General features: G+C 38.2%; 1 protein-coding gene across 1 annotated transcript in view; it reads right to left on the reverse strand.

Moving 5' to 3' along the window:
- The window catches only part of taok3a (TAO kinase 3a), a 112,235-nt gene that overhangs the window by 32,614 nt on the left and 63,813 nt on the right, over window positions 1-15,808 (reverse strand). The window contains exons 12-13 of the mRNA XM_059988308.1: window positions 14,846-15,013; window positions 12,061-12,264 (exon numbers count right to left, since the gene is read on the reverse strand). Of these exons, the coding sequence (XP_059844291.1) occupies window positions 12,061-12,264; window positions 14,846-15,013 (372 nt within the window). The remainder of the gene's footprint in view (window positions 1-12,060; window positions 12,265-14,845; window positions 15,014-15,808) is intronic.

Raw genomic sequence — 15,808 nt, forward strand, 5'->3', positions numbered from 1 at the left:
ACATCAGTTTTGTGCACTTGTGTTCAAAAAGCAGTGATTTCTGTCACTGATAGTTGGCGAGAAATAAGCAGCAAGACAATGCAGAATTGTATTGTTCACTGCAGTTTCAAGCATTCAGACTTGGAGATACCAGAAATTGCCGGGAGAGAAAATAAAATGATTTCATTACTTCAACAAGTTAGGAATTATAAAGAATTTGAAGGTATCAGCAATCACCTTAAATGTTACAATGAAAATGAAGATTTGAAGTCCATTGTAGGAAGGCAGTCCATTATCACTGTGCTAATTTTGCTCATTTACAGTCAATCAAAAGAACATGGCAGTATTAACTGGATGAATTCGGAATACACAGTATTATAGTACTGTAGAATATTGATAGCGTTCTAATTTGCTCTGTATTTCATTAAAAACACAATTTGTTACTCAGTTAAACAATAGCTCATCTTTTTTTAAAAAAATTCCTTTTTAACTATTTCCATGAACCTTTTGCTTTTTGAGGTAGCTGCCTAATTGGGCCAAAATGTCCTGGTCCTGATATGCCCAAATTAACTGGAATCCACTGCACTTGCAACTAAGATGTACAGCAAAAGCTTACTGGATTGATTCCTGAGACTGTGGGTTTGGCATTAGGCTGAATAGCCTAGAAGAATGAGAAGTGATCTCATTGGAGCTGATAAAATGCTTAGAGAGTGATAAGACAACTCTGAGCTTTCAGTCACCTGTCACTTTAATTTTCTTTCCTAATCTGCCTTCAGCATTTTACATTGTTCCAACAAAGCCCAGCATAGCTCAAGCAATGACACCTCATCTTCTGACTAAAAACAATACATCCTTCAAGACAGAATAATAAGTTAAACAATTTCAGGTAACCCCATTTTTTTGAAATAATTCCATACAAATATGGGTATTCTTTCCTATTTCAATTGTTTGAATTGCCATGTTTTTGAAAAATAATTACCTTTATGACTGTAGTCTGCATGCTATTATGAACATTTCTTCTGCCCTCTTCAACTTCCCCTCCCTACAACCAAAACCATGCTTGCTTTTTCTCACCTCATCAGTTCTGATGAAGTGTCCTTGTCCTAAATTGGAGACTTTCTTTCCCTGATTTCATTTACTTTCTCTCCTGGTTGGTGGTACTTGACCTGCAGAGTGCTCTGTTTTAGCCTAAACATGCTTATTAGGAAATAAGTAAATGCAGGGATAATGATACTTTTGGCTGGGATATTTTGAATCATAGGTTAGAGTATTAAAGCAAGGAATTAGACATTCAAGACAATGATGATTTTAAAAAAATCACCTAAAAGACAAATCTTTGGAATTTTTTTTACCCCAGAGGGCTGCGCATATGAGTCAGATTGTTAATTTCTTTTTGACAATACAAAAAATCAAATATGGAATTATTGCAGGAAACATAATGCATAGAAAAATAGAACCAGGAGTAAGCTACTTGGTCATAAAACCTGTTTTGCCATTCAACGTGATCATGGCTGACATATTCCTATTCTTTCTATATCTCCAGAAGCACCAAGAAATTCATCCATCTCCTTTGCTGAAGGGAAAATTTTACCTGACAAGTATGTTGGAATTCTTTGAAGAAATAAGGATAGACAAAGGAGTCAGTGGATGTGGTTTACTTGGATTTTCAGAAGGCCTTTGTCAAGGTGCCACATATGAGGCTGCTTAGCAAGATAAGAGCCTGTGGTATTACAGGAAAGAAACTAACATCAATAGAGGATTGGCTGACTGGCAGGAGGCAAACTCTGTGAATAAAGGGGGCCTTTACTGGATGGCTACTGGTGACAAGAGGTGTGCTGTAGAGGTCAACATTGGGATCACTTCTTTTCACGTTATATGTTAATAATGGCAAATGATAGCTTTGTGGCCAAGTTTGTGGATGATACGAAAATAGGTTTAGGAAGCAGGGTGCCTGCACAAGGACCTAGACAGACTGGGGGGAGTGGGCAAAGATGTGGCAGTGGAGGTAAGTGCATGGACAAAGAAGGAATAAAAGTGTGGACTATTTTCTAAATGAGAAAAAAATAAAGATCAGAGGTGCAAAGGGACTTGGGAGTCCTCATGCAGAATTCCGTAAAGGTTAACTTGTATTTTGAGTCAGTGGTAAGGAACGCACATGCAGTGTTAGCATTCATTTCGAGAGGACTAGAATACAAAAGCAAGGCTTTATACGATATTGGTCAAATCACACTTGGAGCTTTGTGAGCAGTTCTGGGACCCTTATTTAAGAAAAGATGTGCTGGCATTGGAGAGGGTCCAGAGAAGGTTCTCGAGAATGATTCCAGGAATGAAAGGTTTAACAAATGAGGAGCATTTGATAGCTCCAGACCTGTACTCATTGGAGTTTAGAAGAACGGGGGAGGGGTGGGGGAATCTCATTGAAACCTATCGAATATTGAAAAGTTTAGACAGAATGGATATGGAGAGGATGTTTCCTGTAGTGGAGAAATTGAGGATCAGAGAGCCCAGCCTCAGAAGAGAGGGACATCCATTTAGAACAGAAAAGAGGACAAATTTCTTTGGCAAGATGGTGGTGAATCGGTGGAATTCATTGCCACAGATGGTTGTGCTGGCCAGGTCATTGGGCATACTTAAGGTGGAGGTTGATTAATGAGGATGGCAAAGGTTATGGGGAGAAGGCAGGAGAATGGGGTTGATGGAGATAATAAATCAATCATGAAGAAATGGTGGGGCAGACTCAATGAGCTGAATGGCCTAATTCTGCTCCTATTTGTTGTTGTTGTTATTGTCGTTTCTTCCCACCCTACGGATAGTGTAGTTGTCTCCATAGGTTTTTTGTGGCAAGGTATGAAAGTAGTTTGCCAGGTCTTCCTTCCATGCAGATACTATTGCTCCCCAGGTTGGGACCCGGTTGAATTCGAACATAGGACCATCCGCCTCGAAGTCCAGTGCTGACGCCACTACACCATCAGCCAGTCCTCCAATGTCTTATAGTCTCCTTTTCAAATGCAACAACTTAGTCTCTTCAACCCTCTATGGTAAAGAATTCCACAATTCCATCACTTAGTCTTTTTTTTCCTGACCTCATTTAATTTAAAATGTCTTAATCAAGCACAAAGTCTTGAGCCTGTGAATCTTTCTTTTGGCTACCACAAGAAAGAGCTGCTCTGGCCCTTCAAGATCATTTCTCAAGCTTCTAAAATCAAGTGAATACAAAAGTAGTCAACCAATTGCTCCCCATGTGGCACTCTTGTTCTCACAGGAAAACTGTCCAGTGAATCTTCTGTGCATTCCTCTCTAGCAAGTAACTACTTTTTTAGTTAAACACAACAAAATCAAAATTGCACTCAGTACTCCACATGTATGTCAACCAAGACACTTTAATAAAAGAAAATATCTTTGATGTACTAAAATCCTTTTGCTATCAAGGACAACACACAATGTGTTTTCTTAACTGCTTGCTCGCTCTGTGACTGTTGTACTGGAATACACAATTCCTTTTGTTCATCAATACTTGCGATCTAACACAAATGAAATAAGAAGGCACTATTCATATTTTTTCAACTGAAATGGATATGATTATCCAAGTTGTACTGAATCTGCCAAAGTTCTGACCCGCTCTTAATCTGTCTAAGCTGCCTCCAGCAATGTTTGCATCATTCTCACAACTCCAACCTCAGAGTTTAGTGTTGTTAACAAACTTCAAATTACTACATCTTGTGCCCTTATCCAAGTCACTTATAAAATGTGAAGACCAAGCAGCAATTGCTGTGATACCCTACTATTAGAAACAAAGTTAAGTGCTTTAATCTTACACCATAACCTTTTTGGTGGGACTTTATCAAAGGTTTTCTGAAAATCTAAGTGCATCACATCCACAGGATTTGCCTTGATGATTCTACTAGTTACATTTCCTTCAACAGTAGTTTATCCCATGACTTAACTGCATTGAAATGACAGCAAACATGCAAGTTTATCGTCTTTTGGACAAGAGTTTCTAAGCAGATGTGTGACAAGCTTCAGACTTTTTTTTTTTACAGTCACAACCCTTCTTACTGATTTTCCATTCTAAGTTGTAAAAATGAATAAAAACCCTAGAAAATCTTTTTTAACTTTACCATTACCCACCAATGAATAATGGTACATCATTCAAGTTTGAAAATCTAGTGAAGAAATATAAAGCAGCATTATGGAGCCACGCGTGTTGAACGGTATTAATGGACAGATTCTTTTTTTAAAAATTTATATATTATTCAATATAATTAGCATTTCAAATGTTAAGCAACATTAATTATGTTGGTATTATTTTTCAAGCAATATAAATACCATATATAACTGTTTTAAAATCCAGCACTTATGATAGATCTGGTTGGAATCAGAATCCCATCAGAATGGTTTCATATGTGATGGCACCAAAGAAATACATCTTCCACGACTTTGTGGTGTACTGAAGATTCAATCTTTCAAATTTAATCAATACATTCAGAACACACAAGTAAGCCCACTTGCATATTTTCAATGTAACTCGACAAGCCATTTAACTAGATACTTAACTGTTCGACAGAAATATATACAAGTAAGAAAGAACAGGCTAAATCTGCCATTTTAATGTAAACAACGTGGTATCAAAAAAAAAATAATTTTGATCTGAACGAAGAACTTATAAGTACTGGCTTGTAACCGAATTTGTAAAGAGACAGGAAAACACAGGGATTGGTAAAAGTATCACCAGAAGTAAAGAGTATGAGAGAGCCAGTGACAGACAACAGGAGACCCAAGTCAAGTGGAGGGGCACAGTAATGGAGCTTCAGCAGCTAACTGGTCAACAGCAAACTCCCACCACCGCAATGTTATAATGGCCAAAGAATCTGATTAGGAAACATTAGTTGGGAATAAATTCTGGCCAGCTCACTGGAGAGTAACACTCCTGTTTTTCTTTGAAGATCTCTGGAATTAGGAGTCATAGCATTATTGCCCACTACAGCACAGAAACAGCCCTTTGCCCATCTAGTCCATGCCAAGCTATTAATCTGCTTTGTTTGTTCGACCTATACCTGGACCATAGCCCTCCATACCCCTCCCATCCACGTAGTTACCAAAACTTCTCAACCAATGATCTCTAATTTTTGTTCCACCCAACCTCAGTACAAAACACCCACTTGCATTTACGTTATCTATTCCTCTCATAATTTTATACACCTGTATCAAATCTCCCCCTCTTTCTCCTGTGCTCCAGACAATTAAAATCCTGACCTATTCAATCTTCCCTATAACTCCGGGCCTCTTGTAAATTTTCTCTGTACTTTTTCAATCTTATTGATATTCTTCCTGTTGGTAGGTGACCAAAACTGCACACAATACTCCAAATTAGGTGTTAACAATATCTTATAAAAGTTCAACATAACATCCCAATACTCAATACTTTGATTTATGAATGCCGGTCAAAAACATTCTTTACAATCTATCTATTTGTGACATCACTTTCAAGGAATTATGGATTTGTATTCTCAGATCCCTCTGTTCTACTGCACTCTTCAGTGCCCTACCATTCACAGTAAAAGTCCTACCCTGGTTGGTTCTCCCAAAGTGTAACATCTCGCACTTCTCTGCATTAAATTCCATCTGCCCTTTTCAGCCTATTCTTCCCAGCTAGTTCAGATCCATCTGCAAGCTTTGATAGCTTTTCTCGCTGTCCACTCCGCCCCCAATCTTGGTGTCATCTGCAAATTTGTTGATCCAGTTTATCACGTTATCTCCAGATCATTGATATAGGTGACAAACAACAATGGACCCAGCACAGATCCCTGCTATACACCACCAGTCACAGACCTCCAGTCAGAGAGGCAACCAGATACTAGCACTCTGGCTTCTCCCACAAAGCCAATGTTGAATCCAATTTACCACTTCATCATGAATACCATGTGACTGAACTTTCTTGACCATCCTCCCATGTGGGACCTTGTCAAAGGCCTTGCTGAAGCCCATGTAGACAACATCTTTCATTAACATTCTTGGTAACTTTCTCAAAAAACTCTATTGGTTAGATATGACTGACCATGCACAAAGCCATATGTGTGGCAGGTCTCTTGTGCTGTCTTTATCATAGAAGGCACAGAGCTTTGGCTTAATGTCTCCAGTGAAAATAATTTTACTATTCCTTCGATTAAAAAAAATGACTTCAAGCCAAAACATTCAGAATTAAAATTGAGATCTTGGCCAAACAAGTTGTAAAATCATTTCTTAAATTGGTGGCTGAATTTGAAACACTGCTAATTCATGACATGGTAGTGTAAACTGTTTCAATAAATAAATTCAATAAAATGAAGCAAAATAGCTGAAGTTTAAAGGGATAAAAAGTAGCCAATACTGATTTAAATATACTAGAGTGGATCTCTTGGTCAGTCAAGTTGGATATGGAACTCTGCATGAGAGGAAATGTAAAATATTATAAAGCTGCAAGATCAGTGAATAATATAATTCTTGCTTTGCTCCAAAAAGTTTTGGCGCAGTATCCATTAAGCCAGTGAAATTTTCTGTAATAATCTATGAATGCAGAAGATGGATCTTGTATACTAATAGTACCAATAATTTTAGAGCACTGATTAAATCAAAAGTTATATCCTGATTTGGATTCTGTGGTCATGTCAAAACAACAGCGTTCACCAAGCCGCCAAGGTTTAAATCATAAAAGGTTTAGTGAACTCAATGCAAAGAACAACCTAATTTTATTACCTGGCTCTTGAACCAGAGGGGATAACTTCACTTGCCCCATCACTGAACTGTTCCCACAACCTATGGACTCTCTTTCAAGGGCTTACTTACATATCTCATGTTCTCAATATTTATTGCTTATTTATTGTTGCTATACTTTTTTCCCTTCTTTTTTGTATTTGCACCATTATTGTCTTTTGTGCACTAATCGTCTGCCCTGTTGGTGTGGTCTTTCATTGATTCTATTATCGTTATTGGATTTATTGAGTATGCCTGCAAGAAAGTGAATGTCAGGTTTGTACTTTGATAACAAATTTACATTGAACTTTAAACTCTGAATGGTCTACTGAGCCAATGAAATAAAATTCTTCTTCTATTGATGTTATGAAATGATCTAATGAATGGCATGCAAAACCAAGATTTTTTCCCCCCACTGTATCTTGGGGACAATAAAAAAATGACAAAAATCAAACTCTTGCCTTATTAACAATCAAAGATGTTGAGATTTGAAATCTGAGGTTGGTCTATACATTTCTCTTTGCTTTATTTTATATATCACAGAACACAGGCAGTCAAAGCACCGTTCAATAAATTTCAGCTTTCTCTCACACACTTCATAATTAACGGATTTTTAAAGAGAAGAGAGGTGGGGAATTGGGGTAGCGGGAGCACTGGTGTGGTCCAAGGGCTCGCATCTAAATGTAGCATGAATGTTTTGTGGGGTCTGTAAAATTAATTACTGTTGTTAGCACATATTAGTCAGTAAAAAAGCAATAATTTAAGTCATTCTAGATAATAAACTGTGTAAAAAAAGTCAAGATCTTTAAATCCTGCACTTAATAATACACTTTTACTGTATATGCTCTGTTTAATCAGTTTAACTTGATTAAAATGCATCATGTTTTTACGTATCAAGAGTTAAACACTGCCAACCTTAGACAATTTTTTCCCCTGTCCACATTTCCACCAACTCTGACAAATTTAGTAAACTTTCTAAATCATTCCATCAATATTCTCATCCTATACATGATAAAGAGGGGACCTAACACTGATGCCTGCAGCACACCACTGGGTCTCCAATCTTAAAAGTAACCTTATCTTATGACACAATGCCTCCTACCAGAAAGCCAATTTTGTCTGCAGTTGGCTGGTCCACCCTGGATCAAAACTTTTGGACCAGATTACCATGCAGGACCCTGTCAATAGCTTTGCTGAAGTCGCTATGGACAGCATTCACTGCTCTGCCCTCAAAATTCTTCTTGGTCACCTCTTCAAAAAAACAAATTGATAAGTTCAAATTTTCCCTCAGACAAAAAGCCATTTTAAGTCTTCCCATTCAGTCAATGCCTTTCTAAATGGAGACAAGCTGCATTTCTCACACTCTTCTCCTGTAGTCAATGTACTACTGATGTTAGGTTCACTAGCATATAGCTCTCTGGTTTGTCCTTGCAGACCTACTTAAATTAAAGGCATATAAGCCACCTGCCAGTACCTCACCCGTGGTTTAGAAAAGCACAAACATCTCTGCTAAAGTTCTGGAGATACATCCACATTTTTGCACTACCAAACAACTAAGGCCACCTCTACGGCAATTTTCAGAACACTGCTCTCTTCCATGAACCTCTCGAGAATAAATACAGACCAAAAGCAATCATTTTCGACCTTGCCCTTCTCCATGACTCCACAGTTCAGAAAAAGATAAGAGTGGTTTGAAAAATACAGCTAAAGTTAGCTTAACACAATATTAAGCATTTAACATCTCTTGGTTAAATAAAAGAATTGATTTAAACATTATTGAAATCTCACTAGTCATACTGGAATACAGTAGTTAGATTCTCAATGCATAAAAACACCTTTTTAAACACATTTTCTACACTCTGAACTACATGAAACATCCTAATTTTTATAAGCATTGCAAGGAACTTAAATTTGTGGAACCAAAATTATGGTTAATTGATCTAATGATATGGCCTGATATAGGGGCATAAAAGGTTGAGTGTGTCAAATTCGAGTTTGGATCCGGGTAAAAGATTGCTAAAATTTCAGCCTTTTTGGTGACATTTTCTTTGCTCTAATATTTAACTAGAAACTATCATCTCCGGGTTTTTGAATATCCATTGGAAGATTTCCTGTTGGGAGTTCTTCCATTTTGTTCACCAGCCCAGCACTTTCTAGTTGTCCTGCTAAACTTTCAGTAGATGCTTGGAATCAACCTCCTGGGTTCACCCTGAACTCAAAAGGAGATTTAACCCCATTCAATCTAAGTATCTATGGATACCCTCACTAAAAGAAGGTTATATGGTATCCACCTACTCTTGTAAGGCTAGCTTACTTCCCTGCCTAGTCCCTGCAGCGAGGTCTAGCTGCCAATACCCACTATTTAAGTAGTGGATTTCCACTCCCAAGGAGGACATTATTTCCAGTGAACATAGTAGTTTAAACATGGTTTATTTTATTTTTAATGATACAAGTTTAAATTTAGACAAATAATTCTTAACACACATTTAAATCTCAAGCCTCAGGACCCCACCACTACCCTTAGTTACTACCCTTCAACTATCAGGCTCTTGAACCAGGGAGGATAACTTCACTCACCCCATCACCGAACTGTTCCACTGCATACTGAGCCCACCACAATCTACGGGCTTTCAAGGACTCTTCATCTCCTATTCTTGATTATTTTTCTTTTGAATTTGCAGAGTTTGGTGTCTTTTGCATATTGATTGTATGTCCGTTCTGTTGGGTAGTCTTTAACTGATTCTATTATGTTTCTTGGATTTACTGAGTACGCCCCACAAAAAAAATCTCAGCGTAGGATATGATGAGAAACATGTACTTTGATAATAAATTTACTTTGAACTTTGATTTCTGATTTATAAAAGATTTCCAAATTACAAAAGATATATAAACTACAAAGAATTTCCAAACACAGATGCAATTGTCTTGAACTAATCGACCATCGAGACTCAAATTCCTCTCAATCCCCAATGCATTTCTAACATCTATACTATTTTGTGACTAGTTAACATTATCTGCAGGTGATGTTTTTGTTCTTGTTGGGACAAAAGAATTTAGTTATTACGTAAGAATAGGTTCCTCTAGCCCAATGAACCGTGCCACCCAGCAAACCACCTGTCCCCAACTCTTCCTCTGCTACTCTGCTACATTGACGACTGCATTGGTGCTGTTTCATGTACCCATGCTGATTTCATCAATCTCAACAACTTTGCCTCTACTTCCACCCTGCTCTTAAAATTCACTGTCTACCATCAAACACATCTTTACCTTCTCTGCAAGGATTGCTCCCTCTGTGATTCTCTTGTCCATTTGTCCCTCCCCACTAATCTCCCTCCTCGCACATATCCATGCAAGCAACACCTGCCCATTCACCTCCTCTCTTACCTCTATCAGGGCCCCAAAAAGTTCCTCCAGGTAAAGCAACACTTCACCTGTGAATCTGCTGGGATCATCTAAGGCATCCGATATTCCCTATGCAAACCTGATGAAACCCAAAGTAAATTTCCGGGACTGACCTGTCGAGCACCTCCACTCCATTCACCTAAAGTGGAATTTCACAATGGCCAACCATTTTAATTCCTATCCCCATTCTTGTTCCAACATGTCAATCCATGGCCTACTCTTTTGCCACTCTCAGGGTGAAGGAGCAGCACTTCATATTCCACCTAGGTAGCCTCCAACTGATGGCATGAACATGGATTTCTCCCTCCAGTGTTTCTCCTTCCCCCACCTCCCCTTCTACTTCTCACTCTGGCTGCTTAACTCTTTCTCCTCACCTGCCTGTCACCTCCCCAGTACCCATCCTTCTTCCCTTTCTCCCATGCTCCACTCTCCTCTCCTATCAGATTCTTTCTTCTCCAGTCCTTTACCTTCTCATCCACCTGGCTTCACCTGTCACCTTCTAGCTAGTCCTTCTACAACCCCCCCCCCCCCACCTTCCACTTTTTATTCTGGTGTCTTTCCCCCTTCCTTTCCAGTCCTTAAGGGTCTCAGCCCGAAAGGCCGACTGTTTATTCATTTCCATAGATGCTGCCTAACCTGTTGAGTTTCTCCAGCGATTTGTGTGTGTAACCCACCTATTTAACCCTAGCCTAATCACAGCACAATTTACAATGACCAATTAACCTACTAACTGATAAATCTTTGGACTGTGGGAGGAAACCAGAACACCCGAAGGAAACACAGGGAGGACATACAAACTCCTTGCAGATGGCACCAGAACTGAACTCTAATGCCCCGAGCTGTAATAGTATTGCACTAACTGCTACACTACAGATGGTCTAAAAGCTTCAGGGGATAGAGAACTCAGGTACCCAAAATTAATGCTGTGAAGTTTGACCCTCTGAGTATACAAATATTCCAACTACTGATTGATCAACTATATCTGTGACCATGTTTGATGTGCCAAGTGACAAAATCAGTTTGAACTGCAAGCTTCTTTGAACTCAGTCACAATAGTGTAAATAACTTAGCCAATACGCTCTGTCCGCCAGAGGAAGCAGGATCTCCTAATGGCCATACATTTTAATTTCATGTCCCATTCCCATATATCAATCCATGGCCTCCTCTACTGTTGAGATGAAGCCACATTCAGGTTGGAGGAACAACACCTGATATTCCGTCTGGGTAGCTTCCAACCTGATGGCATGAACATTGATTTCTCTAACTTCCATTAATGCCCCTCCTCCCCTTCTTACCCCATCCCTATATATATGTATATTATATACATATCTTACCGAAATGTCGACTGTACTTCCTACAGAAGCTGCCTGGCCTGCTGTGTTCTACCAGCATTTTGTGTGTGTAGCCAATGTTGTGTGGTTTAAAGCAGTCCAATGCAACTCACGATTTAACCCTAGCAATTTACAATGACCAATTAACAACCAGTATATCTTTGGATTGTGGGAGGAAACGATAGTACTCAGAGGAAGCCCACACATTCTACGGGGAGGATGTACAAACTCCTGATAGGGATCACCAGGTTTGAACTCCAACACTCTGAGCATAATGCTGACACACTAATTGTTACTCTACCATTAGCTCCCATGTTGTGCTACTGTGCTAAAAAGCTGAGGTTAGCAATAAGTCTCTCAGGCCCTGGAAAGTAAACATCCATTATACCTCCTTCTGTGAAAATTCATTGCTCACCAGAGAAAAGTTAAATAGTGGAATTACACCTCATGTTTAATCAACAGACTGTTTTTTTCTGAAATAAGTCTTCTTGGAACTTGACCTTTAAGGCAGAGCTTTTGGAGAGATCTAGCAGCAATTTTGAGTGTGTGCATGTGTATGTGTGTGTCTGTATACACGCACGTTCAGAGACAACATTTCAAACACAATGATGCTACCTACCTTTCTGTGGATGACGGAAACATTGGATTGCATGGTGTTATCGCCATCATGCATCATGGCGATCTCTGAGCTATCATCAAAGACTTCATGCAGACTGTTAACACTGCTATTCTGGCTCCCTGTGCTGATTGACATACTGGGAATGGACTGATTACTTCCCAGGCTGTCTACTTTACTACCTAGGCTTGCACCATGCTCACTGTCCTGTAAGATAGAGGAAAGCAATGTTAGTGAAGGCCAACATGCACTAGTACAGTCATGCATCTGGAAATTACATGCAGCAAGTATTTTCTTATTTTACTTTGTACAGAGCTAAAACAATAATAACAGCAATAATAATAATATAAAGTAATGGGGTTATTTACTGAGACCAGATAACCAAATCCCAGCAGGAAGATGGAATGTAAATAATAGCCATTCGAAAAAATCATGAGCAGTAGGCAACCTTAAATGTTACAGGACTGCAAATGAGGCAAGTGCAAAGTCAGGATCATTAGTTGGTTGCAACTTAGAAGTGGCAGGAGGTCGAAGAAGAGGAAGCCTAGGGTCAAGAATTTTAAGTCTAGCACTATCATTAGAGGATGAAATAGCAGATTAAGAATTTAGAGCACAAGAATTTACAGTATACACAGATGGCCATTTGGCCCATGACACCTATAACAATGTTTTTTAAAAATATTCAGAATAACTCTACTTGTCTCTTTTTGAAGCCTGGTAAGTTAGGATCCATCAGCTATTAGATAGCTTTTAAATAAGAGTGCTATTGCTCTCGAGTGGGGATATTTTTCTCCACTGATCCCTTTACCTAGTTCTAGAGTAAACCACACTGTAGTTAAAGAAACACCTCCCTTTCACATTAACCCTCCACTTACCAATGGTGGTGAACAAGGGGTAGATGGTGGATTTTCAAGATTTTTTTTTATTCTCATGCATAATTGCTCTGCAACCATGTTAAAAAAAAGATTTTCAAATGAACCTAATTTGATTTGTAATGAATTAAGACAAGCTATTCTTCCCTGAAATGACCCTTCAAAAAAAAAAAATCGATAATTTATGCACAAAAGCAATCCATTTCATAAAACAATCCACTGATAATTACTCAAATTCAGCTGATATTAAAGCAATTTTTCCCTTTGGTAGTTGCCTTTCTATATTAGTTCATGGGATATGGGCATGCTGGCAAAGTTAGGATTTATTATTATCTGTTTCCAACTGCTCATTGAACTGTTCAGTTAGTTAAGCTATTTCAGAAGACTGCTAAAAATTAACCCCAATATTGCGTGGAATTGCATTTGTGTCAGAATGGTTAATAGGAATAAATCTAATTCCCCAATGGATACAGGTGGATGAGATGAATTTTTTATTATAATCCAAAGTTTAATAATCAACATCAATGATGTTAACTGTCTTTTGATATCCACATTTGATTACTTAAATATGAATTCCCACAGCAGCTGCAGCAAAATTTCAACTTGTGCTTTGAGGTCAATGTCTGTGCCCCTGAACACTAATCTAATATTCAAGCTATGCTTTGGTTTAGTTCTGTTCCACAGGCACATCATACATAACCAAGCATATATTTTTGTTGGAAGATCAGATGTTGTGTCAAGTTGTGCCATTTGATTACATGGAAGGAACCAAGGTGCATTTCACCCCATTTTCCTTCAGTACAAATGCACATTTTGACAATATTACACAATAACAAAGATGGATCAGATGCCCAGTCTAGGTTTGCAGTCCTCTTTCCTTTTGCCCAACACTGCCGCTATGCAAAAATTAGGTCCACTTAGCCAGACAGTGTTCAATTTATCATTCCACTATATACATGTGGTATAAAATCTCGTTCCTTCTTCCAATGTACTGCATAACAGTAAAGCAAACAGTTCATTACCACCCAAATAATTAGGAATATCAAACATGTTAATTAGCTACCACTTACATCTATTGTTCATATGCCAGACTCCCATTCAGTTTGCCCAAATGCACAAATGAATCTATTTTTCATGTTCTGCAAATAGGGAGCACTACTGAACAACAGCAATTCTTGACTTTTCAGAATGTGAATTTTGAAACTCTTATACAGTGCTATCAAAGATCTCCTATCATGTTTAAGTCCATTCAAAAAAACTGGAGATTAAGCAAAACTGCTAGAAGGACCTAGTTCATTTGATCTTTAGTTGGTTATTTTGCTACGACAATCAAAAATGACTCATGAAAAGTCACTGTAGAGGTTAGGAGAACAAGTAGAGAATTGATGGTTGAATTATGAGGTTTGATCCCTATGAATATGAGCTTGTAGACCTTGGTTAGGGTCATCTTTACAAATAATGCTGCAATTAGTGACATAAAGATTAAAAAAAAGTACAACATAGAAATAAGCCATTCGGTCCATGCTGTTTAAATGGTCTACTCAAAACATTTAAACTACCTACTATCATCAACCTGCACCAGGACCGTAGCCCTCCAAACGCCTACCATCCATGTACCTATCCAACTTCTCTTAAACTGTGTCATCGAGCTCACATGCACCTCTTGTGCTGGCAGCTCATTCCACACTCTCATGACCCTCTGAGTGATATCCCTCATATCCCCCTTAAACTTTTCACCTTTCACCCTTAACCCATGTTCTGCTTTCTTTTATGGATGGTGTGATGTCATTAAAGCAGGAACTATATTTCAGGTCAGCAATTTCAGGGGGAACAATTACTTCAAACCAAAGCACTTGCTTTCTTTTGCTCATTTATTTAGATTTGGAGCTATTATTTAGGCACATAATTCATCTTACCTCTTCTTCTTCTTGTGACTCTGTTGTTGGTCCATTGCGAGTTTCTTGAAAAAGGATCTTTTTCATTTTTCTATACTGAAGATTATCCAGCTCGCGAACTGCATCTTTTGTTCTTGCAATAAGGTCACAAAGAACTCTTTGTGGATGCTCTCGGCGTGCAAATTCATGCTGAAACAGAAAATTCAAATTATCAATACTAAAATATCTAATCAAATTTAATTATGTTATATAAATTAATATAAATTAATGCTGCATCATATAGAGAGATGTACGAGAACACTGGAAAACAATATTCAGGAAACAAGACCATTTTGGAAAGCAAACACCCCTGTAATATAAATAACAATGGTACTGTGCTTCATATACTGAAGTACATTGGAACTATAATCTCATAGTGTGACTAAACAACAGAACACACTTCCCATGTCTATAGCTGGATTTTTATTCTTGTTAGGCATTTCTCCATGCACTGTGTAGTAAAATTCAAGATGTTCTCATTAAATATGTACTTTCTAGCCAGTGTAAGAAGCAAATTATCCAGTAAAATAAGGCAGCTATTAGAATATTTATGAACCTATGTAGGTTACTTGTATGCACTGCTGAAGAGGCTGTCTGGGCAGCCTACCCATATTACAGATGCACCTTCGTATTGTAGCATATGGAAAATATTACTAGAATGTCATTTATCGAAGTTCTACATGCTCACACTACCTAGATATCAATTGATTATCTGAAGGAAGGCATGAAATGAAAACTTGGTCTTCTTTTAATACCCAGCATTAAGAATCAGTTGCTCTCCAGCATTGTTAGTTCTATTTCCATATTCATAAATTTCAACTACCCACTTATGTAGTTTGAGAGAAAAATAGTTCAAACAACAATTGTGACTCTTTCCCCCAAGAAAATTGTGAGCTGTTTACTCATAAAGTACTAAGGAAATTGTCTTCTTTTGTGAAAAGAATC

The sequence above is a fragment of the Hypanus sabinus genome, chromosome 13 (assembly GCF_030144855.1).
Source record: "Hypanus sabinus isolate sHypSab1 chromosome 13, sHypSab1.hap1, whole genome shotgun sequence".
Classification (NCBI taxonomy): domain Eukaryota; kingdom Metazoa; phylum Chordata; class Chondrichthyes; order Myliobatiformes; family Dasyatidae; genus Hypanus; species Hypanus sabinus.